Source organism: Hemicordylus capensis, chromosome 2 (assembly GCF_027244095.1).
Source record: "Hemicordylus capensis ecotype Gifberg chromosome 2, rHemCap1.1.pri, whole genome shotgun sequence".
In the NCBI taxonomy this organism is placed as follows: Eukaryota; Metazoa; Chordata; class Lepidosauria; order Squamata; family Cordylidae; genus Hemicordylus; species Hemicordylus capensis.
In genome coordinates this window covers 418,065,421-418,092,252 of record NC_069658.1, presented here as the reverse complement: position 1 = coordinate 418,092,252, position 26,832 = coordinate 418,065,421, and the positions used below count along the sequence as shown (strand labels likewise).

The window sequence follows — 26,832 nt, the reverse complement described above, 5'->3', positions numbered from 1 at the left end:
AACTGTCATTGCACCGTTCCTGTTTCCCTCCAAAATACAATTTGGACGATTTTGGGACGATCTGATGCTGCACCTAATGCAACTGCCATCCACTCTGACTTTTACCAGGCTCATGATTTCTCATACATTGTCAGAGTTTTATAATTTACCAACAAAGGGTACAGGCTTACATTCCCAACTCCCTAATATAATGGGCAATGCACTCCCAATGATGAATGAAAAGGGACAGTTTTTATTTCAGGGCTTGTATTCATATGGGAGATAGTGCAGCACTCATCTTTGACTTGCAACCTACCTGTCAGTTGTTAACCAGTTTTCTCCTTCCACTTGCAGATTCCCAGCCATACTCAGATGAAGAAGGTTGCTCTGAAGTGTTCCTTCCAACTGACAGTGACTATGACTCGAGTGATGCACTGAGTCCCAGAGAGCTGGATTTGGTTTATTCATCCTCACAGGACATATCCCAGCAGGCGGTTAGTTGTCTGAGTGGCAGTGCGCCAGATGTCCTCCAGGTCCACGACATCAAACCTTGCCTGACTCCGAAACAAAATCCAAGAGGAGGCACCTTAGAGATCGACATTGACCAGTCTACAGAGTATATGCAAAGCTTATCAATTGGAGGGCTTTCCCCCAAAGGCACAGAAAAGACCGGCAGCTTGAGGCAACCCTTGAGCTTCTTAGGCAAGAAAAAGCATGGGAAACATCAGCACTACAGTTACTTCAGTCGACACCACCGTTGGCTGCGCGTACATAGCGAGTCCCAGTCGATCTCCCTCTCTGAGGGTGTGTACACACCACATCTCACCCGAGCCATGGAGTTCTCGCAAGAGCCTACCTCTGGAGAACAGATAAGCATCTCCATTGATTGTCCACGCAGCACTTTCTTACCTCATGCTTCAAGCCTACCAGAAGAAGGGAAAGGCAAATACCAGGAGTTGAGGCCGAGCATCCGCAGGATATACGTTGAGCCTTACAAGACCACGCTGCCCAATGAAGATGTAAAATCCTGGGCGCTGAGCACCCAGCCAGTGGAACATGAGGACTTGCACAGTCCCACAGGACAGGGAAGAGTTCCAGAAGATCAGTCTGGTTCCAGCATCACCGAAATATTCAGTAGCAATCTTTAAAGACACATGGTGCACAGGGGCATAGCTCCTCAATCCTGCCTTCAATATATGATCATAATTATTGCAAAGGAAGTATTTTCCCCCAAAGCAGTCATTGCATCCAAAGCAGGGGCGTAGCAAAGTTGGAGTGGGCCCAGAGACAAGATTTTAAAATGCCCCCACCCCCGAAGCTCAGCAAAGGTTTTGTAAATTGTGGATGATGCAAGTCATTTAATGGTACTAGAGAAAGATGTGCTGTTCTTGTAGCTCCAGGTCTTAACACCCACATCAGTTTCAGAGGATGAATACAACTGAAGGAAGCCCCACCGGGTGTGCGGCTGGGGGGAGTCAGTGATGTGACTTGCCTCTGGGGGGCCCCCCAAGGCAGTGGGCCCCCAGACAACTGTCTCCCCTTGCCCTATTATAGTTACGCCCCTGATCCGAAGGTCCCAGTTTCTGTCTAGTTGAACTGATCAACTAAAGATCAGTTCTTAATCATGGTTTTCTTGGGTGAAGAATTCAAAGGAGTGTGTCTTCTGCAAATTTTCATGTTTGCACAACCATTTCTGAAGTAGGGTGGCTGGCCCAGATCAGCCGCCCACACGACTGCTGGTACCGTTGGCAGGGGCAGTGGGGATCAGAGTTCACGTATCCCCCAAAAGTTCCAGGATGCCCCGTGCAAGAGCGTGGGGCATACTGGAGAGACCCCCGAGGCCAGGAGGCTGCTTGCAGCCTCCTGGTCAGGGGTCTACTCATGTGTCACCATGTGCTGCAGCAACACACGAGCAAAAAGATGTGGTTTATGGAGCGCTCACTCCGTTAACCTCGTCTCAGGGGAGGGGTAGTTAGGCTGGCTAGCCGCCATGGGAGCACCAGGCTCGCCTGCGAGCCCGGTGGTTCCCATGATCCCTGGAAAGTGGGCTAAGCTCCCTTAGCCTGCTTATTCCAAGGATCGTGAAAATAGCTTCACTGGGGCTATTCTGACGATCACAAAAATCGGGCTAGGAAAGCCTAGCCCGATTTTAGTCGATCGTCAGAACCACCGTGCTTGGCTGTGAGCCCAGTGGTTCTAGAGCAGGTAACCCACTCGAGAACCCCTGCCCTTAGCCTGGGTTTGCAGAGCGAGTGCTCCGCAAACATGGGCTATCTGCTCGTGAGTAGCCGCGGCGCGGCTCCACGCCGCGGCTACTCGTGAGTAGACCCCTGACTGGGAGGTGAAAAGCTGCCTCCCGGCTCCAGGGGTCCCCCCAGTTTGCCCTGTGCACTCATGCAGGGCATACTGGGGCTTCCGGGGGCCGCGTGGCCCCCGTGATCCCCAGACCCCGCCGGCTCCATCACGGAGCCGGCAACCATGTGGACGGCCAATGCGGCCGCCCAGGGCTGCCTGCCTGGTCGTGAGCAGGGAGAGCAGGTTTAGGCCGCTCTTCCCACTCACCGCCCCAAACCGGGTCTCACAGATCGTGAGACCCAGTCCACTGTCTCATAGCCAAGCAGATTTAGTTAAGCCATTATAGCACAAAAGCCAAACAAAGCTAATTCAGGGTGAGAACAATGTAGATTCAGGAAGCATTGTTATAACTCAGAATTAGTTTCATTTGCCCTCAGCAACATCATCACATAGGTCATTGGCTACATGACATTGCCAGTGTTTCTAGAAAGAAGATAGGTGTGAAAAAGAAAGTGGCAGCCAAGTTGCGGCCAACTGGGACTGCAAACAGATTCACAATGGGGTACTGAATCATTTGCATGCTTGGTACAAGGCAGCACTGGCTCTTTCCGTTTGTACTGAGGGGGCGGGATGTGCATGCAGCCTGGATATGTGCTGGGTGGGGTAACTTCTCTTCAGTGCTCACCGATGGAAAAAATCAGACCCCACCCCACCCACAAAAACAGCCTTTGTGGAAAAATCACAAACATGGGGCTACTTTTGTGGGGTGATGGAATTCTACATGACGTACTCCACCATTTTGAATCATCCCTGTTTTTTTAATATTTACATGGCTGAAAACAGTTTTTCGCATGCAGCTTCTCTCTGCCATACAGTTCTTAAAACAGAACTCACTCTAGGCATATTAGAATTCAACTGGTTCAACAACTATCCCCACTGCAGTTGCATGAGAGGGAGCTCTGAGAAAGAATTCTCCACACCCTTATTAAACTACAATTCCCATGATTCCATGACAGAGCACCGTTACAGTTCAAGTGACATAAAACAAGTACAGGTCTGTAGTACAGGTATGGCCTCTGGGTCAGGAGTTGGCCGTCCTATTTGTAGGAAGCTTGATACCTTTTCCTTTGTTTCTCAAAACTAGGCAATGAGAGGTAGCCACATAAAACATGCAGAATGGGAGGTATAATTTGCTTATATGCATGCTGGAGTAAGGATGAGGATTGATGTTTGCTGTGGCATTCTGGCTGAGGCCATTCTGAAAATTTATGCTTGTAAAAACTGAGGGTCCCAAACATCTAACTTTTCTGAATAATCTCATGTGAACCCACATCTACACAGACAACTTCACAAACTCATACAAATGCTCATCTACATCAGCTCTCATGTGAACCCACATACAACTCAAATGACGTTGAGGCTGTTCACATGAGCAGCCCTGCCTGGGTAGGGCTGCTTGTGGGGAGAGCTGGGATCAGGCCTGATCCCAGTTCTGCCCCACCAGGTAAGTCAAGTTCAGTCCAAAGCTGTTACCAAGGTAGAAGGGTGTGAGTGTACCTTTCTGCCTCTGATCCTGGCCGTGCATCTGCCTGCAGCCCAAGAAAACACAGATCCGAGTGCCTAGAGCACCCAGCAGTGGGGAAATCCTCCAATGCGCCACCCTCCTTGCATGGTGAACTGAGGGGTTTCTGGAGGCGGGGCTTCATTTCCCTGGCTTCCAGGTGGCCGTGTGGCTCCTGGCAACTCCTCTCATGTGGGTGCACGAGCCACACGGTCAAAGCAACAAACAGGATCATCTGGGGGGAAGGTTGGTGCAATCCTGCCTCCCCCCTGCCTCCCCCACCCCACATACAGGGTCGTGTATCTATCACGACCTTAGAGTGAACAGGGCCATGCCATTTTTTCCTGTAGAATTGGACATATAGAATGTATTATTACGTATTTTGGATTGTGAAACAATCTATGAGATTAACTGAAAGATGAAATTAATTTTAATTCACTAAATTGAAAATAGAGTAAATCAATCTGACAATTATAATGCTGGCATTTAAAAATTAACTTTCCCTGATAAAGACAAGCTGGAAGTGTGACCCTTTAACCCAAATCAACACAAAAAACATGTTACTCTGCCCATCCCACTATGAAGATGTTAAAGTTCTCAACAAAAGAATAGAATTGTGTTATCTTACAAACATAATTGATTGTCGTATACTAATTTCTTTTGTCCCACTGTCATTTTTGGTCAAATAGGTTTTGTTGGTTTTTAAAGCCCTACCAAAACCTACAAACCTTCTTTGTCAGAGTCTATAGTGGGAGGAGTGAACATACACTTCCGTTATCCCAATTCAATGAAGCTTTTTGATTTAGTGCAGAGAATGTCAATCCACAGCAAAAGGTAATGTTCTGCAGGCTTAATTTCTTGGTTAACCCCAGGTCATTAGAAAACATCCATTTTGTAGTGTGATGGTGACTGCTAGAGCTGAAATAAATTTGCTGCCACTGCCAGAAATTCTCCACTTCAGATTTCATTGCTGAATATTATTTCATTTGCTGGATGTTTACAGATTTGCTGGATATCCAAAATACTTCAGTACTGCCTGACCCGGCTTTTTAGTCCAACTGCTAGTCCGGGTTAAGGTAGCGACCTCTCCTTTAACCCGGGCTCCGTGGTCATGTGTCTCCTCAGGCAGCATGCAGCCTGAGGAGATGCAGAGACAGGCGTCTAGAGTGCCCATCCCCTGCGGGAATTCCCCAGTGCAACACACTCAGCGCATGGTGGATTGTGGGATATCTGGAGGCTGGATGTGTCATACTGGCCTCCAAAGCTCTGTGCTGCCTGGTGCAGTGCTGCTCATCTGGGAGCATGTCTGTACTCCCAGCAACCTTTGAGGGATCGTCTATGGGGAAGGGAAGGTTTTGAAGCCGTCCCTGTCCCTCCCCCCCCCACTCACCTGTCTGCCTGAACGGTCCTGTGAATATCCTCAATATCGCTGACATCCTCTGACATTTGACTTCAATCTTTTATATCTGCCAGTGGATACTAAATAGTATTTGATATCGGACAAGTGATGGCAATTCACGTGATAGCATTTTGATAGCCGATAAGGTTTGATATTTAATGAGGTCATTCTTACAATCAAAAACTGTGCTCTACCTGGGTTTGGGAGTTGTTTGTGCTCTCAATTTTCAGTTGTGTGGAAGCAAGGTAGGAGGAAAACCTGGGTAGAAGTGATTGTGTGGAAGCAAGGGAGGAGGAAAACTACCTTGGAATCAAAACAGTGGTGATGAATGAGGTAAGGTGCCAAAGCCTGGCTGTGAAAGCCCTGGTTTGAAATGCATGCCCCATAGGAGAGTGCATGGTACCAATTCCAGTGGTTTGGTTTGAATTTGAGCCGAATTCAAACTGGACCACCGATCTGCAAGACAGTTCGAGTTAAGCCAGTTTCCGGTTCAGTTCGACGGCCAATCCAGGTCAGACTGGTTTGTAACCAGTTCGGTTTGAGGGGTGTGCTTGTAAAGGGGAATCCAGTGAGGATTCCCCTTTATAAGCAAAAGGAAGAACGCTGCCTTTAAAGTACTTCTAATTGCAGCTGGGGGATTCCCTAAGAATACCCCTCGAACTGCCGAATCAGTTCCGAACCAGTTCCATTTGAACCGGGGTCGGTTTGGTAGGAACTCAGACTGGCACCCCTTTTGGGGGAGCTGGGGCAGTTCAAGTTTGAACTGGTCGAACCAGCCTGGTTTGAATTGAACCAGGTCCGCATGGAACCAGTCCCACACATCCCTAACAGCCCCAAACCTTACAAATTTGTTTCAGCTCTAGCAGCGGTAAATGGGTACTTCCAAGCAGGGGCGTAACTATAATAGGGCAAGGGGAGACAGTAGTTTGGGGGCCCACTGCCTTGGGGGGCCTCCCAGAGGCAAGTCACATGACTGACTCCCCCAGCCGCGCACCCACCCAGGCTTCCTTCAGTTGTATTCATCCTCCGAAACTGATGTGAGTGTTAAGACCTGGAGCTACCAGAACAGCATGTCTTTCTCATTTAAGATTTCTTTACTTCATGAGCTGAGCTTCAGTGAGCGGGGAGGCCCATTTTGAAATCTTCTCTCTGGGCCCACTCCAACCTTGCTACGCCCCTGCTTCCAAGCTGTTCTGCAATTCAGTCCACAAGCAGTTAAATTCTAAGCAGCATTAATTACACTCAAATGAAGGGAACTGGGGTGGTTAAAATCAAGGCTATTTTGGCTTCACTGAAACAGCTATAAGTTGCTGACTCTTGACTTTAGGAGTCACAGCCAACTGCATAACAAGGCAAACTGAAACAGTTGCCTCAGGCAGCAGGTTATCAGTGTGCAAGGGGGTGGCAGCTACCTGCCACAACTGCTCCCCCCCACTCGGCCACACCTGTCCCTCTGCCCTCCATCACCACTTCAGCTTCCCCGCTCTGCCTGGTTCAATGGCAGTGTACAATGAGCCACCCCATTTTCCTCCTCAGTGCACTGGATATCAAAAGAGAGTGAGGGATGGAGCAGGAGAGGAGAGGAGAGTGGTCGAGTGCCTGGCAGGTGAGATGGAGGAAGCCAGCAGGGGGAGAATGGACAGGAGTGGCATTGGGTGCCCTGCCTCAGGCACCCCAAAGTCTTAGGCCACCCCTGTTTAGCTCCCAAATTAATTTTGAGAATAAAAATGAATTCATTTTGCATATAACTCGCAAGGCTTGCATTCATGGCTGGCTTTGGCCACTTAACTGAAAACCTAGCCCAAACATTGTCCTGTTAAAAAACACCTCTCTCCTGTGTTTGCCTTCTGAATTAACTGTTCCACATTCATTAATGGTTGAATCTTGCATGCCTGCATACAGCAAGGGCACCCACACAGAAAGCTATAAATTACTACTTCATTGCTGAAGTGTAAATATTTTTAAATGGAGCCAATGAAAGACTTGAAGTGGTAGAGAGGGGGAGAGGAGTTTCATGTCTATAGAGAATGAAATGTTTTATCCTGAGCGTTTATGCTTATGGTATTTAGAGTTTTGTTTTGTTGTTTTTTTAAAGAAATGGTGCATCTTTCTGTTCCATGTGTTACCAAAAAGAAAAAAGAAAATACAAGTTGCTGGTCAACTCTTTTTAAACACATGGCTCATGACTGTTATGTAATGTGTATAGTGTATATAGAGAAGTAAGTAGGGAGATAGACAGTCAGACAGACCTATAATATCCAGGGCAGCCGTACCAACAAGGACATAGTGTGTTGTTGTTTTTTGGGGGGGAGACCTTCTCAGCTTGGAAGCTACTTCTGAAATTCTTGATTCAGAGTTTCTCTGAGATGTCGAACTTTCCCATCAGCAAAGTATATTTTTAGAACTGGCGTTTTTATGCTTGCGTGATTACAGCAGCGAATTCTATCAAGGGTTGGATTCTCCTTGTGTTGGTCATTGCACGCTTACTCCAAGACAGGATACTGCATGGTGTTTCAAGAGAAAATATCAGGAAAATATGTCCTGGATCACATTTGTTCTGGGCAGAAGCTGAACATAACGATTGCCAGACAGTGTTTAGGCTGACACTGGGATGGTCTTTCGTGGACTTTAATGAGCTTTGAAACAAACATCTCGTGCTGCTGAAGGATAGTAGCCTATTACTAAGCCTTAGCCTTCCCCATTTTGATAGGATTGAGATCTGGTTTTGGTGCATTTATTTGAATCCAAGAGGAGAGGCTGGATAGACAAGAGTAGTCTCAGGTTTACCCATTAAGAGTGTACATCAGTAGAGTGATCCTGAGCTGCTACCATGGTACATTATGGGAGATGGTTTCTTCCATATGGTTCTAGATCTCTGATGGACTTTGGAAGCAATGACCAAGTCCTTTATTCCAGAAGATGTCACTCGGCATTTTCCAGGACATGTACGGCATCCTCCAAAAGTATATACCCTTGCTGACTCCCACAGTCTGCCATGCAACTACCAGGGGATCAGTACATTCCCAGAGATAACTTAGGCACAAGAAGGAAGAGTATATTTCACTTTCTTCCCCTCTGCCCCACTTAAATTGGAGTGGTTTGCTCAGGGGCATAGCTAGGGGACAGGGGGGCCGTGTTTGCCCCTCTCCCCGGCGGCCCCTTGGAGTGATGGAGATAATGAAGAAAATAGGGAGTGGCAGAGCTGGGGGGCCCTTAGGAGCTGGGGGGCCCAGGTTCTTTGAACCCATCTGCTCAATAATAGCTACACCCTTGGATTTGCTACATTGGTTTCCCACTCCTGAGGCTCTAACAAGAGTTTTGGCTGTCCAGCCTAGAATGTGAAAATGAGAACCACATGATGCTATTTTCCCTTCAGATTTGTGGTGTAGGCAATGGGCAGCATGCTTGATAGAACACAACCATCTTCTGACAAAAGGACAGAATTTATGGATGCTTCTCTCCCTCAGAAAGCAAAAAAAAATGTAAGTGATGTCTGAGACAAGACATTCAATGGCAGGGCCAGCTTGACTGCAAAAGCTGCCCAAAGAGTTGCGTGTGGGGGCAATATTTTTAGAGTTGCCACTGAATCAGCATGACATCCAAGAAGTGCACCCACAATTCCTTTGCAATGCCCCAGAGAAAGCTGGGACACAACTCTTGGAGTGTGTGGCACAGCCGCTTGGGCAGGGGACAAAATGTCTTGGGCTGGCCCTGTCTAATGCCAACTGGCCTTGTTTGTACATAGCAATTTGGCTGTTTATTGGTTGTCCCTGTTCTGATCCTTATTGTAACTTGTTGCTATCCATGCAACTGAGTCTTTGTTTAAAAGTTTCAGCTTGGGTACATTAAAATGCACAATTTTGTGTGCTTAAAAACTCTGTACATACACAGATGCACAATGAAGACTATGTTAAGTGTCCTCGGGATTTTGCCTCCCAAAAAATATTTTCATGTATATGTCTCTAAAAATATATGTTTTAAAATACTGCTGTATCTTATGTGCCTCTTCACTCGTGTGTTTTGGGAAGAGGACTGGCTCTTGCATAAAATATGAAATGAATCTAATTTTCGACATGTATTTTTGATAATTCAAATATATGAAATAGTATTTTGAAGAACAATTTGATCGCTTAAGAAATATTAGATCTATTTGAGTGAATTGTATTCATAGCCATGAAGGGTTGTTTTTTGTTTTTTTTTAATTGAATATTATGTTATGTCTAGCAAGATATCATGGACAGGGAGTCCTTTTGAAATTTTGAAGACATGAAATGCTATTTTAATTCTTGTTTAAATGGCATTTTTAAATTATTTTTCTCTCCATAGTTTAAAGAAACACAAAGTATGGATCTGATTTTCAGAATCACTTCACCTTTGTAAATCCTGTTCATTTTCATAGGATTTGCTTCAGTGCTATATTTGAAAAATTGAGGAGCATGTTACCATATATACTTGTGCAGAAACCTAACACCAAAAAAAGAAAAAGCTGTAGGTTTGTTGACTAGATGTTTTGCAAATCAAAGTACTGAAGAACATTTTTGCCTTGATCCAGCAATAGGTGATATGTGGCCCCAGTCCAGACATCCACCAGGAAGCTGTGCATCCCTTATTGGCTTCTTGGGCTTTATTGGAGGATGGACTCAGTGCAAGAAGCATGCAAGATGTTAGGCGTCTCCATTTCAGGAACATCAGCAGCAGGGTCCAAGGCACCTTACACTCCATAACACTGGCAGCTTGCCAAATGAAGGAGCTACTGACCTGTTCTGCGCTGCACTGCAGCTGCATCACAGCAGATGGCCAGAGGGTGATACTGCAGTGACAAAAGGATCAGGTGACACAAACTTTCAGTTGCCCTGGACTGTGATGAAGCAGTTCTATGACAGCTGACAACATGCACTGACTAAAATTTGGGCTAGCTTTTTGTATTACTTTTTGAATTACTGAAAAAGTACTCACCTTTATCCAGGAAAATGGTTGGGCCCAGGGAAGCAGCCTTCCAAAAGCATAAACATCTTTCTATGCATGTTGCCAATTATGCGTATCTGGAAGCCGATCCCTACCTGCGTTCCTATACTTAGCTGAGTCCTACTGAACTTGCAGGATGCATCTTTTGATGAGCTGCACATCTGCACCCAGGGCTGCTAGAAATCATGGGGGATTAGTGGCCTCTAGGTACAGCTGGAGTGGGCCCACTACTGATTGCAGTGACACACCTCAGACCTGACCCAGGCTGAATCCCTTGTGTGTCATTAGCTGTCACAGAACCATCTTGCCTGAGCTCCCTGAAAACATGGCTGCTGTGGACTGAAAGGGTCAAGAGCACAGGACCCAAGGTCTAAATTACAGCACATGACATGAAATGGGCCATGAGACAAGTGTTGCATAATTTAATTTCTCTCTTGTTGTGGAGCTGGAGGTTTGCATGCCAGTATATATATGGTAACACATTTCCATGCTGAAGTCACCTTGCAACATTGTAAGTCTCCCAGGCAAATAGAGTGTGTGGAATGTAGGCTTTGAACCACTGCAAAGAACTTTTAAAAACATTTGGTTGCTTTGATACACTGGGATGGATTTTACCAAAAGGCAGCCAAAGAGTCTTGAGAAAATGCCAAAAGCATTCTAACAAAATCATTTGTCCTTCCTTTTTACTTTCCAGAGATGACAAGACAGTTTTGTTGCATGTAAGCAAAAATGAATAACTAAACCATTCATGGCAATCTAATGGTAATCTACCCCCAAAGCCATGCCACAAAAAAGAGGGGGGGGGATCCTATTATGTGTGCATGTGGTTGTACTGGCTTTGGTGCATTCTGCATGGACCATGAAGCATTCTGGGGGTCTGATTAGTTGGTTTGTTTTTGCTGATTGGCGCTTATGGTTCCTTCTTTGCCCAAGAAGAAATCAAGATGAGCATTTGAAACTTCCACAACTCTTTTCAGAATTGTCATGTCCGTTGTGAAGGAAGGATTGCACTGTTTTTCTAACTGCCTCTGTGTCGTACACTGAAATGCTTTTAAAACCAACTGGAGAGGTGGGGGAAACCAACTACTGCAAAATGGGCCAGCTTGTATTAGCATGTTTGTGACTTGCTCTTCTGATAACAACAGCTGCTGAACGTTTCTGTTTTCCGATTCAAATGTGTTGTCTTTTCCTAGGTAGTATGTTGCCTTTCCTTAGAAACCTTAATTTAATTTTTAATTTTGTCTTCAAATAAAAAATTCTTTTAAAAAAAACATGCATGTGAAGATATAAATCATTTTACTTGCATGCTTCCTATAACTTGTGTTTCTTTCTAAAGAGTCTGGTTTCAAATTAGACTCCATGAGCATAAATTGGTCAAATAAGTCTCCCAGGAGTCCACTGAAGTTAAGGGAAACACAGAGGATGGCATGCACATTTGCACGTGAGCCTTGATTCACACAGGGAAGTCTGATGCATGGGGGCAGGGTGTCCTGCCTCATGAGGAACATGCACGCAGTTGGGTTGGGGGAACCAACAGGCAAAGGAATGTATCGGAGTGTCTGAGAAACTGCCCCTCCCCACAATATGTCTACGGAAGCAGAGCTGGTGGTTAAACGCATTTCCAGGCATGTTCAGAAACTGGCCTCAGCTCTTCCGGGGCAACACAATAAAATGCATATGGCTGAGTCAACCATACAGGGATGGTTCACCCAGCCATACACATTTCACTGCACACACTTCACTGCCTAAGAACAGTGGGTTTTTTTCAGACTTTTGATCTTCAGGGAACCCTGCCCAAACTGACTTGTCTGTCAAGGCACTCCTATGCCTTAGCCATGGAGTAGGGATGTACACAAAACCGGCCAGGCCACTTTGGTTTTGGCACCGGCAAACGCTCGAGCCACTTCAGAGCTCTAAAGGGGAATCTGGTAAGGGTTCCCCTTTACCACTAAAGAGGCAGGCAGAGGGGCTTCTAAACCTAGAGGGAGTGGGAGGGGGGGTGATTTAGTACTTACCAGTCCTGGTGGTAGCCGGGGACATCTCCCCCCGACTGCCGCCAGCCTCTCCCAGAGTAGCCTGGGCTGGCGGCAGCCCGGTTCAGGCCTCTGTGCACATGCAGGGGCCATTTTAGTTACCTCGGCACATGCACAGAGGTCAATTGCATGGTCATGCGAATGGCCTCTGTGCATATGTGGAGGTTACTAAAATGGCCCCCACGCATGTGCAGTGGCCCAAACCAGGTGCCACTGGCCCAGACTACTGGGGCGCAGTGGGGGTGGGAAGCCACTGCATCCCAGGACTGGTAAGTACTAAATCACTCCCCTCCTGCCCCCTCTTAAGTTTAGAGAAGCCCCTCTGTCTGCTCCTTTACTGGTAAAGGAGAATCCTCACTGGATTCCCCTATACCAGTAGAGCTCCAAACCAGTTCAGTTCGAACGCAGACTGGCCAAGGCTGGTCCATTTCGACCCCAAAACCATCAAGCTGGCCTGGCTCAAACTGAGTTGATTCGCACACCCCTACCATGGAACCTTGGAAGTTGCAAAGAGGATGCCACACTCTAGAAAATGCCCCCACTCTCGTGGAAGAGTGGTTGGGCCTTGTAAGAACTAAGACTGGTCCACATACTCTGCAAAGCAACACTGAGAGCCTGCATTTCCACTGGGATTACTCTTGTGCAAATGTGTTTTGTGCAGTTACTGCAGTAGTGCAACTATGTGCTCACAATGTCACAACATGTACATTGTATTGTGCAGTATGAGGGCCACAGTGCTTCAGAATACGTGCAAACTTCCTCTGCAGCTGCATATTTCAGGAAGCCATATTTCAGGAAATTTGCATATTTTCAGGAAGCCATCAGTGGTGGGACAGTTGTCTTTCAGGGAAGCCCTGATAACCCTCCAAGGAATTCCAGTATCCCCTGGAACACAGTTTAATACCTATTGACTCAGCTCATGAGCCTGAGTGAGACATTACAAAATTGCACTACTGTAGCCATGTATCGTGGTGGAAATGGGTGGGGAGGAGTCAATCCCTGTCATGTCAATCATGTCAATGAGTGAACTGGGCTTGTGGGGAGAGGGAAGAGCCCTAAGTGTGATGGCGGGCACTTTGGTGATTGTGAGGTTGGATAGATCCAGCCTCACAATCACAGAAGCAGCTGCCATACTGAGTAGGGCTCTTCTCTCTTCAGACAAGCCCCGCTGTCCGCATGAGTGTTGCGGTGGGTGTGCTGCTGATTGATGCAGTGGGACAGGACTTCCTCCCCTCCATGCCACTGTACACGGCCACAGCGGTGTGGTCTTTTAACATCTGAATCCGTTGATAATCTCCATTTTGCCATTCTGGTCCTTCTCTTCCTTAACTCTGAATCAACAACCCTGCTCCTACACACACCAGTCACTCAAGCTTCTATGCTGTAGCTACTAGGCCAAGACACAGACTCTCAAGAGACCCTCACTGAAGTGCAGCCTCTGGATTGTCAAACTTTCCTCTAGCTAGCCATGAAGTCATCCAAGTGACATTCTAATAGCAGGATTTCAATCTTTTGGGGCCAAGTCGAGCACCGAAATTCAGGTGCCAGCACAAGATGGAGCGGGGGCGGGGCGTTGCCTCATTTATCAAGAGCGGTGCTGGTGTCCTTTCTTAAGCCCTATCAGCACTTTCTGAACCCTGACCTCCCATCACATGCTTTCCCCAGGAATCCTTAAGATTCAAGCTTCACCCAGTTCCAAACCATGCATGTCAAGAGTAAAGGTAAAGTTGTGCCGACTCCTGGCGACCACAGAGCCATGTGGTTTTCTTTGGTAGTAGGCTTGTCAAATTTGGCAAGGCCCAAACCTCAGCACTCATCTCTGGCTCATATCCATTCACGGTGAAGAAAACAGAACCAACCTGAACTGTCCTCATCAGGGGCTCTGGCTGAGAGCTACTTGTCTGCACCCGAGAAGATACCCTCAGGTTCAGCTGATGAGCTCAGGCTGGGCTACCTTATTTAGAAAAACACAAAGCCTGGTCACACAACCAAAAAAACTGGGTAGGACAGGTTTGGGAACTGTGCACAATCCCAATTTTTGGTTGTGTGAGAGCAAACTACTAGGTAGGAGGAAAGAGAAGTGAGTGTGTGGGAGACAGGAGCTGACTAGGACAGTGCCGTCCTACCCAGCTTTCATAACCAGCATTTGAAGATGGCAGGAGAAAAAGCTGCCTGTCAACTCAGCTCCTGTCACCCACACAGTCTCTTCTCCCTCCTACTTAGTTCTTTGCTCCCACACAACTGAACATTAATCAGAATTACTGAACACTAGTTTTAGATTGTACTATCCTAAATCACAATTAGACATTTACTATGAAAGATGATGAGGCTGTTCTCACGCGCAACCTAATCCAAGCTAGGGAAGCCCAACCTGTGTGACGCTGCGCATGAGAACTACCAGGATCAGGCCCAATCCGAGCAGGCCAGCACCACCTAGCCCAGCTTTTCAACCTGGTTCATCAGGGCCGTCCCTGGGGGGGTGAGGGTCCGGGGGAAATCAGCATGTGTGGGGCCGCCTTTACATTTCATATGATTACAAAATCATACTGACTGATGCCATACTGTGTATATCATGTGAGTGAAGTTTTTGGACCAGCTTGGTGAGTGAGTAAGGTTTTTGGACCAGCTTAGCACAACACATGCTCCTTGCTTCACAGTTCTCACTCAGACATTCTGGATTGCAAACCAACTTGAGCATGGTGTATTTACAAATAAAATAAAATTAAAAATAGTTTATTCAGCTGTTTACAGTTAGCCCCACTTTCATGGCATACTCTACGGATGGAGAGAACTCTTTCTGGCAGCTTTACTGCAGTAGGGGGAAATTATCAAAAATCAAACAATCGTCCATTCCATTTCAAATTCAATATTCAGCGCCTTCCCACCCTGCCCTACATCTGTGTTCAGTATCAAAGCCCTATGCCCAGTCATTCCAGGTGATCCAAAGGGTGGGACAAAAAGTAGGGTGCTTTTACCCTTTTTTATTAAGGCAAAGGGCAGACGCCTTCACATGGGGAGTAGAGTGGTGGTCTGGGGGTGGGGGCTTGAGTTCCAAAATATTTTGTAATTTTCTGCCATGAAACAAGCCACTTATAGGTGGCTTGATGTTTTATAAATATTTTTGATGTTTTATAATTTTTAAAAAATCAGACCTCCCATTCTACCCTACGTCTGTGCCCAATATCAAAGCCCTATACCCAGTCATTCCATAAATATACAAGGAAGAAGGAATAATTGGAGCAGGGGGGAATCTCATACCTTCCATTGCTGGCTCAGAGGAGGAGGAGGAAGGCACAGGCTCTTAGCACAGCCCAGGGCTGCAGGGCAGGGAGGGCAGAGGGTGTCCACAGTGCTCTGGTGGACTCTGCCTCCAGTCCAGGCTAGAGAGCTTCAGGCAGCAGGGTCATGGACTGGGGACTCGGGGAGAGCTTCAGGGAGGCCTGCAATGGCAGAGAGGCCTCTGGAAGCCCTGCCCACTCACCAAACAGCTGAGAGTTGGGGCAGAGAGGGAGCTGAAGCAGAGTGGCTGCAGGGAGCCCTTCCATTAGCAGGCAAGCCTGCGTACAGCTCCTGCAACTACAGGTTGGTCGGTCGGTTGGCCAGGCAGTGGGCAGAGGAAGGTGCATTTTGGAGGGCAGGCTGCTCCAGCGTGGGACCTGTCCCAATGCGGGGCCCAGGGTGATTGCCCTGGTCGCCCCACCCTAAGGGTGGCACTGTAGCTCTTCGCTGCGGTTAAAGACTCGAGTGAACCCTTAACCCGAGCTCTGGGACCATGTGTTCGCTGGGGCTAAGTTCAGCCCCAGCAGACACAGACATGGATGTCTAGAGCGCCCATCTCCTGGGGGAATCCCCCAATGCACCATGCATGTCACACAGTGCATTGTGGGATATTTGGAGGCTGGGACACATTGTCTTGGCCACCAGAGCTCCATGCTGTGCAAATAATCAGGGAGCACAATCCACACTCCCAGCACCATTTAAGCGCTCATCTGGGGGGTAGGTGAGTTGAGCCTCTTGCCAGGCCCCTGAACACCTGCCGCCTGCCCAGTCATGTGAATGGCTCCTACCTTGCTCCAGTGTGGTTTTTAGGGCAGGCTCGTACAAATTTGTTACCTGCACCATACCTTCTGGATCTGGCGGGCCTTAATTTCTAAGTGCAGAAGCCATGCATGCATATTTAAATAGATAAATACTTTCTCCTATGCAATGTTTAGCAACTCTTTTATAGGTGGAAAATACAACATTCTTTTACCAGTTTGGCCTGCTCTATATGTGCCACAAGAACTGAGTGAGAATGAGCTGATAGAAGGGTGTACCACTAAAGGGAGGGGTGAATCATCTATATATTTAATTCTCTTGGGACATGCGTGCCCAGGATTTGGCGGCGGAACTCTCGCGACACACTGCGAGAGTTCCGAAGTGAGGACTGAGGAGAAGAGGGGAAGAAAGTGCCAGCGGTGGGGCAGAGGAGGGGGGAGAGAAAGGCAGCGGCGGGCAGCAGGTGGGGGGAGAGAAAGGTGGCGGTGGGCAGCGGGTGGGGGAAAAGAAAGGTGGTGGGTGGTAGGCACCAGGTGGGGGAGAGAAAGGCAGCGGCAGGTGGCAGGCAGCGGGCGGGGGGGAGAGAAAAGTCACAGTGGCGGCAGGCGGACGGGGGCGAGGAAAAGCGGCGGCGGGGCCCTTCTTGGCTGCCCACCGCGTCTCTGTGTGTGGGGAGGCACGGGAGGGGAGGAGGGCTGGAGAGCGTGGGCCGGAGGGAAGGGGAAGAGAGAAGAGACCGGGGCAGGAGGAAGAGGGAGGGGGAAACAGCCGCCCCACAAGCCTGCATAGATGCTCTGTGCGGGGTTGGCTAGTATGTTTGAATGTCCTTTTGCATACCACTCAATACAGTTAGAAAGTTTAAAGGAGAGTAGATTACAGACAGGCTAGGTGGAACATTTCTCCCTAATATGCTAGCTTTTACTTGCAGAGAATGGCTGACATCCTGACTAACAAAGTGTGCACATAAAGAGCAACTGTGGGGAGGCACTGGGAACTCCCACACAACTCCTCCAGTCCCCCTGTGTGCAGAGGCACTCTTACCCCTGGACTTCAGGGCCAAGGGCCAAGGCCACCACAGCCCGTGGGGACCCCCAAGTCCTCTTTAGTCTGTCCCGGGTGGTGTGGTTGCCTGGCTGAGCACGATGTTGCTTAATCTGCAGGGAATGGGGGGACCTCCAAAGGCCTTGAGGTCCAGGCTCCAAAGTTATCTAGGTGCATCTCTGTCTGTGTGTGCCTTGTTGCACAAGAGCCATTCGAGTGTGGAGCTCTCCTCTCCCACAGTCTGGAAGTACTCGGTAAGATCAGAAACACATTGCTGGACCAGTGTCTGGCAATACACGGCAACGTGTTGCCAATCTGACACAGAGCACTTCTGGAGGGGTGGGGCAGTGCCCTGAACTTAATGGCTCCTGCTCAACCGCACAACCTCAGGGGACTGACTGGGGGAGTGGCTCAAGGGCTCCCAGAACAGCCCCACAGCCCCTTGTGGCACATGCCCTTCATTAGGATGTCAGCTACTGTTTTAACAGGGCATCGCTTTTTAAAATGGAATCCTCTACCTGCAGCCCGTAGTGGTACAATCCCTTCTGTCATTGCAGGCTTGTACCAACACATTTTACTGCCTAGTCCCAGGCCTTTGACTTTCTGTTCTTTCTTCCTTGTTGTGAAGGTTATTCAAAAATATGTTTTAAAACAACAGGATGTCGTTTTTTAAAAAATACCACAAAGAATCCCTTACTTTAGAAATTTCAGTTTTCTGCTTTTTTGTTTTTGTTTTGCAATCTCAACCAAGTCTTAGGATAAATCAACGGAATGAAACACTCATTTTGTTCACAAAGTGAGCAAGGCATCATGTCACCATACTTATGTCTTCATGTGTACTGGGCTAGCTGTACTAAATCAGAGCCCAAGTAAGATAAATTTAGGAAATCCATTTATTGGAGAAACCCATTCTCTATAACTAGAAAAGGAAATGGCACAAAACAAATCAATTATCATGGCCATAACTGTAATGAGAGCAGGAAATGAGGCATGTCTAACTGAGTCTCATTCATACATTATAACAGTCATCCACTTTGCTGGGTGCTCTATTGCTACAGCTATAGTTAGACATCCCACAGTTCTAGAAATGTTGAAGTTTTTTCCACCATCCTTTGTGCATCTCCTGAGAATATACATCATTGAAAAACATTTGCCATATGTACTGGAGCTGCATTACAAAATTGGGCTCTATCTTTTTGGCTCACAAATAATATGTAAAAGATATTTGTGTAGCTATTAGGGAGCAAGAGGTTGCTGATTCGAATCCCCGCTTGGCGCTGGTATGTTTCCCAGACACCTATATTGGGCAGCAGCAATATTGGAAGATGCTGAAAGGAATCATCTCAAACTGCGCGGGAAGAGGCAACGGTAAACCCCTCCTATATTCTACCCAGGGGCGTAGCAAGGTTGGAGTGGGCCCACAGACAAGATTTTAAAATGCCCCCCCTCACTGAAACTCTGCTCATGAAGTAAAGAAATCTTAAATGAGGCTGAATAGTGGTAACAAAAAGCGTAGTAAAAAATTATTTATATGTGCCACAATAGAACATCATCCTAAATTATTTTTTTAAAGGTTTTGTAAATTGTGGACGATGCAAGTCATTTAATGGTACTAGAGAAAGACATGCTGTTCTGGTTGCTCCAGGTCTTAACACCCACATCAATTTCAGAGGATGAATACCACTGAAGGAAGCCCGGGTGGGTGCGCAGCTGGGGGAGTCAGTCATATGACTTGCCTCTGGGGGCCCACCAAGACAGTGGGCCCCCAGACAACTGTCTCCCCTAACCCTATTATAGTTACGCCCCTGATTCTACCAAAGACAACCACAAGGCTCTGTGGGTGCCAGGAGTCGACACCGACTCGACAGCACACTCTACAATTCTCAGCACTTTCCCCGCCGCCCACCCTCAGCCCAAAGTGAAAGTTGACCACACATGGCACAACATTCCTAGGTGCAAAAGCATTCTGGCTGTACGGCTCACCTGTCACCATGCTCTTCATCAAGGGTGTAAATCCTAGGCTTACAAATACTGGACACAGCTCAGTAAAAGCTCTTTCTTTGCAAAGAGACTTCATTCCACTTTAAAATAGTCTATAAAATATTTATTTTTTAAAAGAGGGAAATTGAAATGTTTTAGTCTCTGAAAGAGCAGAATGTAGCAACCAGAAAGGAAAAAATGCTGATGTGGTAGTTTCCTTTGATTTGCTCATTTTTATTCCCAATGCTGCAGGGGTCCAGCCAAACAAATCTGGGAACAAGATATCCATACAACTCCCAGCCATTTGGTAGGCATAGGAGTCAGTTTGTTTGGAAGTCCTTTATTTTATGTTCTGTGCACCTGTGTGTTTCCCCCAAACCTTTACACACGCACTCTCTCTCTCTCTCTCTTTGGCAAATAAAATGGATATTATTTGCCAAAGCATGCTTTTTAATACTGCAAAGTCTTCACCTGTCTCACAGCTCAAGTTTAACTCAGTCATTATTTAACTCAGCACCAACAGCTTTTCCTACTCCTGCTTAGACATAACAGCCATAGGGTGGGATGGGATCTGTGGAAGATCTGAAGAGGCTTTTCTCTGGGATCCTGGGTTCAAATGACCCACCACAAGTCTAGTTCCAAGGAAACTCTAGTTCCTGGGGCGGGCGCACTCCCAGTGGGCATGCACCTGAACCCACCAAGCATGGTTCCCAAGCCTGCTTGACATTCACCCGGAATTCTCCACTCGTTTATAACCTACATTTGAAGCCGGGCAGAGAAAGTCAGGTGACTGTCAAGCAGAAGACTCGAAAACCAGACTCAGGTGTGTTTGAACAGCCCACTGCAAGCATGCACTCCCCAGGAACCAGACTTGCAGCGGGACATGTGAACCCACCCTGTGAAATCACTTCTCCATATGTTCCCTTTTCTTCACCTTTAGCTAAGTGATATACTCTGCATGTAGAACTCTGGCCAACAACCAGTTTTATTACAGAAGATTTTTGGCAATACTGGGATAGTAAACAACAAGGGAGAAGGGGAAGGTAGGGGCAGTTCAGAGCCCTGGTGAACAGGGCTGTTTTAGATATCACGCTGGGCTGATCACCAAGCCATGGTTTGTAATTAACAAGTGCCCTGTGGTCTTGTGTGCTCTTCTGCCTTCCACCTTTTCCACCTGCATGAATTTCTCTCCCTTTTCTTGGTTACTACTACTACTACTACTACTACTACTACCACTACTACAGATATTTATCTACTGCTCTTCAATCAAATTCTCAAAGCAGTTTACATAGAAAAATACATAAATAAGATGGCTCCCTGTCCCCAAAGGACTCACAATCTAAAAGAAACATAAGATAGACACCAGCAACAGCCACTGGAGGGATGCTGTGCTGGGTTTGGATAGGGCCAGTTGTTCTCCCCCTGCTAAATATAAGAGAACCACCACTTTCCAAGGTGTCTCTTTGCTCAGTTAGCAGGGGATCTCATGGTCTGTAATTAGCGTAAGTCATGGTTTGTAATTAACAAGTGCCCCCATGGTCTTGTGTGCTCTTCTGCCTTTCGCCTTTTCCACCTGCATGAATTTCTCTCCCCTTTCTTGGTTAGTGTTACTTACAATTCTTTGTACCCTCTGAATCTGCATCACTAGTTACCACTAACCATAGTTTGCTTTCAAGATGAAAGGCAGAAACCATGATCTAACCTAGTTTTCAGTCTCTGGTTGGAGAGCAAACAATAGTTAGCTGAAGTTAGGACTAGGCCAGTTCATCATTCTAAATAATATTTGTCACTAATCAGACAAGAAGGGGAAGGAGTATATAGACACAAGTGAGAGAGCAGGGCAAGGGACTAGCATGTGTGAGCTTGAGGGGAACCAGTGGTGCAGTTAGGTTATTCCAGAGCCTGGACTTAATGTCTTATATGGACCTTAGTATAGAGGTGTTCTTTAAATGAAGAGGAAGAAGAAAATACCCACACTATTTGCAGACCACCTTGATCAATCTGGGGCAACTGCCCTGCCATGCGCACATACATGAAAAAAAGGAAGGAAGGAAAGGGGTGTGTGGACAGGTGAAAGAAAGCTGGCAGGAAAAAAAGAGGAGGAGGGACAGAGGGGGGGGAGAAGAAAGGAAAGAAGGAATGAGAAAAAGGAAAAAAGACAAATGGGATGGAGAGAGAAAAAGAAAGAGAGGGAAAGGGGGAAAGAAAGAGAGAGGGAGGGAGACAGGAGGGACACACACACACACACACACTTGACTCACAGCACAAGACCCTGCCAGCAAATGCACCTCCTCATGCCAAGTTCTGGCCAGCCAACAGGAGAGGGAGAAAGAAAGAAAGAAAGAAAGAAAGAAAGAAAGAAAGAAAGAAAGAAAGAAAGAAAGAAAGAAAGAAAGAAAAAGAAAGGAGGGAAACACACATGCACCTCCGCCTCCTCCCAACGCAGAGTCCCCAACAGCCCCTGGCTGCCAACCACAACTTGCACTCAGCTGGGGATGGGAAGGAATCTTCTCCCCATCATCCTCAACTGGGGATGGGGAAGCGTCTCCTTCTCATCCCTGGCCGAGCATGAGTTGCAGCCAACTGCCACTGGTAGGGACTTGGGAGTGCTGGACAGCAGCCACAGGGGTCCCCCATAGAGTGTGTGGGGTTGCTGCCCCCTGGATTTGCATCCTGAGGGCCAGTAAGGATGGCGCCACAGAGGAAAACTACCAGTCTCCTAACCACAGCTTGTCAATCAGGCTCTGTGATGTCTGAACTGAGATAGGGCATTTTGAAAAACTAAGAAGCCCTTTCTTATTGTTTTCCCACATTCTGATAGCTTTTGAGTCTTTTGAATGTTTGGAGTCCATGTTTTTTCTCCCAGAACACTGCATCCATGAGGACGTTAATTTCTTTGCTTAATAAAAATCTTTGAGAACTAGGGGTGTGCACAAACCTATATCTGTGATTCAATTTGAGGTTGAATTGAATCGCAGACCTCCTAATTGATTCATCGAAAGCACCTGACTTGGCCATCTGCCTAGACAAATCACCCCATGTTTTAAGTTGTTTTAACTCATTGCTTTAATAGTTTGTTTTATTGTGTTTATTGTATTTATGGTTAGCAGTCAAGAAATACACCACAGACTAGCACTGGGAAGGGTTGCAATGAAGGCCTTGGAAATGATATTTAGATGCTGTGACACGTCTATACCTACAAAGATTAGAATCATTCGGACAATGGTTTTCCCCATCACACTGTATGGATGCAAAAGCTGGACTTTGAAGAAGCAAAATTTAAAAAATATTGACGCTTTTGCACTTTGGTGCTGTAGAAGACTTTTGAGGATACCATGGACAGTCAGGAAAAGAAACAAATGGATCATAGAACAAATCAATCCAGAATTTTCACTCAAGGCACAAATATCCAGGATCAAACTATCATACTTTGGACACATTATGCAAAGACCCAGGTCCCTTGAGAAGTCCATAATGCTGGGAAAAGCTGAAGGAAAGAGAAGAAAAGGACGACCAGCAACAAAGTGGATGGACATAATTACGACAGCAATGAATGCACCTCTGAGAGACCTTGAAGGCCAAGCTGAAGACAGATCATCATCAAGAGAATTTATGTGGTCGCTAAGAGTCGACACCGACTTGATGGCACTTAATCAATAAAACAATGGTTGTGAACCGCCTAGAGCCTTCAGAGTCAGGCGGTATATAAATTAAATAAATGAATAATAATTTTGAGGCCCATTTTGCTTGAAAAATGGGCCTCAAAATGGTGGGGAGAGCTGGTTAACCAACTGAGATCAGTGGGTAGACCAGTTCTCCAAGGCGGACTGACACACCAAGTCCAGAGTGGAGGGTTGATCCCAATCCCAATTGGTAGACCAGCTTTCTTGGTTTTCTAGGGAGAGCTGGTCTACCATTTGGTATCAGCAGGTAGACCAACCCTCCACTCATGACTTGGTGCATCAACTCACCTCAAAGAGCTGGTCTGTTCCACTGATCCCAAATGGTAGACCAGCTCTCCCTGCCATTTTGAGGCCCATTTTTCAAGCAGAACAGGCTTCAGAAATGGTGCCTGAATCAATTTGGGTCCAATCAGGGGTATTCCACCCCAAATCTGGCCCCTTTTTTTCTGGGTGATTCAATTCAGGGTAGAATAACAGAATCACCCCCGATTTGACCTGAATCAATTCATGGTCAAATCATTTTGCACATCTCTGTTGAGAACATAGTTGATTTTCAAACATGAAATACATATGGATGTGAGGATGAGAATCAGAGCTGATGAAAACACATACACATGCGTGCATGTGCACTCACACATACAGATCTGAGGATGAGGTATCAGCACTGATATATAGTCAGCTCTGATTCTCATCCTCACATCTGTGTGTATTTCATAGATATAAAAATATAAATCTTCCTTCTACAGTACTGAATTAGTTCATCTAGTCCATGAGGCTCTTCTCATGATCGGTGAGAAGAGCCTGGATGGGGTTTGCGGGAAGAGCGGGCTAAGCCCACTCTCCCCACTCTCCCCAAGCAGGGAAGCAGCCCTGGGCAGCCGCAGCGGCCACCCACATGACTGCTGGCTGTTACGGAGCTGGCGGAGGCTGCAGGGATCAGGGGCCAAATGGCCCCCAAAAGCACCAGCATGCCCTGCATGAGCGCGCAGGGCATACTGGAGAGACCCCTGAGCCGGGAGGCTGCTTTTTAGCTTCCTGGTTGGGGGTCTACTCATGAGTTGCCATGGCGCAGAGTCGCACCGCGGCAACACACGAGCACAAAGACGTGGTTAGTGGAGCACTCACTCTGCTAACCTCGGCTAAGGTCAGGGGCAATTAAGCAGGTTACCTGGTGAACCTGGTGGTTTACATGACCAGCAAAAATCGGGCTAGGCTCTCCTAGCCCGATTTTTGTTGGTCGTGAGAATAGCCCCCAAGTATTTTATGCAATTATGTCCTGGATCTCAAAATTTCCACACAGGCTTTGTCCAGCCCTACCTGAAAAGGCCAGGAATTGAACCTGGGATCTTCTGCATGCAACGCATGTGCTCTACCACTAGGCTAGCCCCTCTGTAAGGATTGCTGCAGCTTCAATAATAGGAAATGAAGCCTTCAAAGACCTGCATTTGTTTTTAGTATTTAGGGTTGCCTGGTAAAAATTACACATGCAGCATTTTTTTTAAGGACATCCATTATGCTTTGGGGCAATGATTTCAAGTTTTTCAGATTCCTGGAGCCCTTTCCACATGTACTTGTCTGCCACAGACGGCATGCACATCGCTTTCTGGGTTTCTGGGGCCTGCCATAGGCTCACACGCAGTTCATTTCCAATGCTGTAGGGGTCCAGATCAGTTCATGCTGGGCCCTGGCCAGGGGCGGAACTTATCTATTGGCAAAGAGGGTGGTGCTCACCTTAAATTTCTCAGTCAGCCATGTTGTCTCTGCCTCCATTTTGTGTGCCTACTGCCCCCCCCCCCGGTTGTTACCTGCTGCTCTTGCCTGCAGCTTCTTTAAGAGAGATTAGCTGGGCAACAGTAGCACAGAACAAATGAAAAGCCCCAGATCTTTTAAAATATTAATATTAATAAGGCAAGAGCCAATAAGCATGCTATTATAGCTCCTACCGGAGCCAGAGGAGGAGTGGGGAGTTTACTGGGGTGAATCCTTGACTATAAGGGAGTACAGTAGGCTGCCACTATCCACTTTATTTTAATGTGGAACAAACCACTCTCTCCATATAATATTCTGGCAGGGAGTGGCAGTGGTAAAACTCTCCCGAGAAGGGCTGAGCAGTCCTAGGCCTCCAGAGATGTGACTAAGGCAGACCTGCCAACATGTCCCTTAACCTGAATGGGAAAATAGTGACATGTTGGCAGGTATGCTAAGGCAGACCCAAAATGAAGAGCATCGCACTTCACCAACAAGGGTTTATTATCAGATTAAAAGAAAAACAAGAGTATGTAATAAGAACAATGGTCTCTTCATAAAGCAGATTGTGTGTGTGTGTGAGAGAGAGAGTTTTCATTGACCACACAACTCAGATTCAAGCAGTACAATAAAGGAAAATAACTGAACTGGTCCCTATCTTATTACTCACAGGCAGGAATCTTCCTGCTGTCCCCCAAGCCTCCAGGCTGTGGCCTTCCTATTTCCCCAGCAGCTTCTCAGACACCTGCTTCCTCATGGCAATCTTAGAAAAGAACAAACAAAGCTTTCTCTTCTTCTGCTGGTGGTGGCCGTGAGTGTAGTTCCTGCTGAGTTCTTTGGATTGATCCTTCTGTTTTGATTTTCCCGGGCTTTCCCCCTTATTGGGAAAGGCCTACCCTCCCAGCAGTTGCTCTCAGCGAAGCCTAGCCTTCCCTTAAATCCTTCCCTTCACTACACATGCTCACTTTTGTTTTGCAAAATGGGCGGTCCTAGGAGCATCCTATAAGCCAATCAGAGAGGGACTAGGCTGTTTGACTCCTCAGGCAGCCCATCAGAGTGCCCAGTAAGTCTTTTTCTTTTAGCTACTCAGAACAATCCAATCACCATTTTGGTAGAGAAGATAGGCTGTCTGTTAGTAAGGCTGACCTTTTGCTGGCTTCTTTGTTTGTGTTTGCTTGTTGGAGAGGGATGCAACCTCTGTTTTCTCTCCCTTGCTCTCTGATCTGGTCTGTATGCAAAGCTTTATGGTCCATTCCCAAAATGACATGCCATAAAACACTGGAAGGAACAGCAAAGTGTAAGCCTGGACTAATTAAATTAGAAACTGGCCAGAAAGTTCTTTGAGGGCATATGCATAAATTTCTGAGTCCAAACTGCTTTTCAAATAATTGCAGAAGTGGCTTTCCATGTGGGCACGGTGTAGAGAAGGAATGGATTCTGTTGGAAGGGAAATAATTTTGAAAAACCATTTGCTATGCAGAGAGCTAACTGGGGTTTTCTTTGAATTGTGGCTCGTATCTGTAAAATTAATATGGCCAGTGGCGGTTATGCTTCATTGGGCAAGGATCAAGAAAATGATCTCTATAAAAAACATTTGTTGCTTGATAGGATGGACACCCTGGCTAAGTGGTGGGCATCCAAGGTGGGCAGAGAGTGGCACCCAGCTGTTCAGCAGGCATGGAGCAGGGAGAGGGAGTCCCCATGCATCTTTGCTTCCCATGGTACCCTCTAAGTTACAGGAGGTGGTTCATAGCTGCAGCAAGCAGCATTGAAAAACCTGTGGTTTTTCTATTATTTATATATGTATTTTTGAAATCGGCAGGCAGAGCTGTCCTTGTAGCTTCAGAATGCATTTGTTCTCCACTTTTGTAGCTGGTCCCTGCTTTACCTGTGGCTTATATGGATTTATTTACTTTGGCATGTATAACCTATGCTTCCTCCAAGAAGCCCACATGGTTAAATTTATCCTCCCATCAGCCCTATGAGGAAGGTTATGCTGAGAGATAGGTGACTGTCCTAGAGTCACCCAGTGAGTTTCATGGCTGAATAGGTGGGGTGGGGTTCAACTTGGATTTCCCCAGTATAGTCCAGCACATTAACCACTGTACCACT

The 26,832-nt window shown here is 46.9% G+C and overlaps 1 protein-coding gene and 1 long non-coding RNA gene across 14 annotated transcripts in view; one reads left to right on the top strand and one right to left on the bottom strand.

Moving 5' to 3' along the window:
- Positions 1-1,385, top strand: part of ANKFN1 (ankyrin repeat and fibronectin type III domain containing 1) — a 376,151-nt gene extending 374,766 nt beyond the window's left edge. For all 11 annotated transcript variants that reach the window (XM_053301930.1, XM_053301921.1, XM_053301928.1 and 8 more), the window contains one exon: positions 334-1,385. In XM_053301930.1, the coding sequence (XP_053157905.1) occupies positions 334-1,127 (794 nt within the window). In that variant the 3' untranslated portion in view covers positions 1,128-1,385. The remainder of the gene's footprint in view (positions 1-333) is intronic.
- Positions 1-25,676, bottom strand: part of LOC128347391 (uncharacterized) — an 85,239-nt gene extending 59,563 nt beyond the window's left edge. For all 3 annotated transcript variants that reach the window (XR_008317544.1, XR_008317545.1, XR_008317546.1), the window contains exons 1-2: positions 25,391-25,676; positions 296-533 (exon numbers count right to left, since the gene is read on the bottom strand). This is a non-coding gene — a long non-coding RNA (uncharacterized LOC128347391). The remainder of the gene's footprint in view (positions 1-295; positions 534-25,390) is intronic.
- Between the last annotated feature and the right edge of the window lie 1,156 nt (positions 25,677-26,832).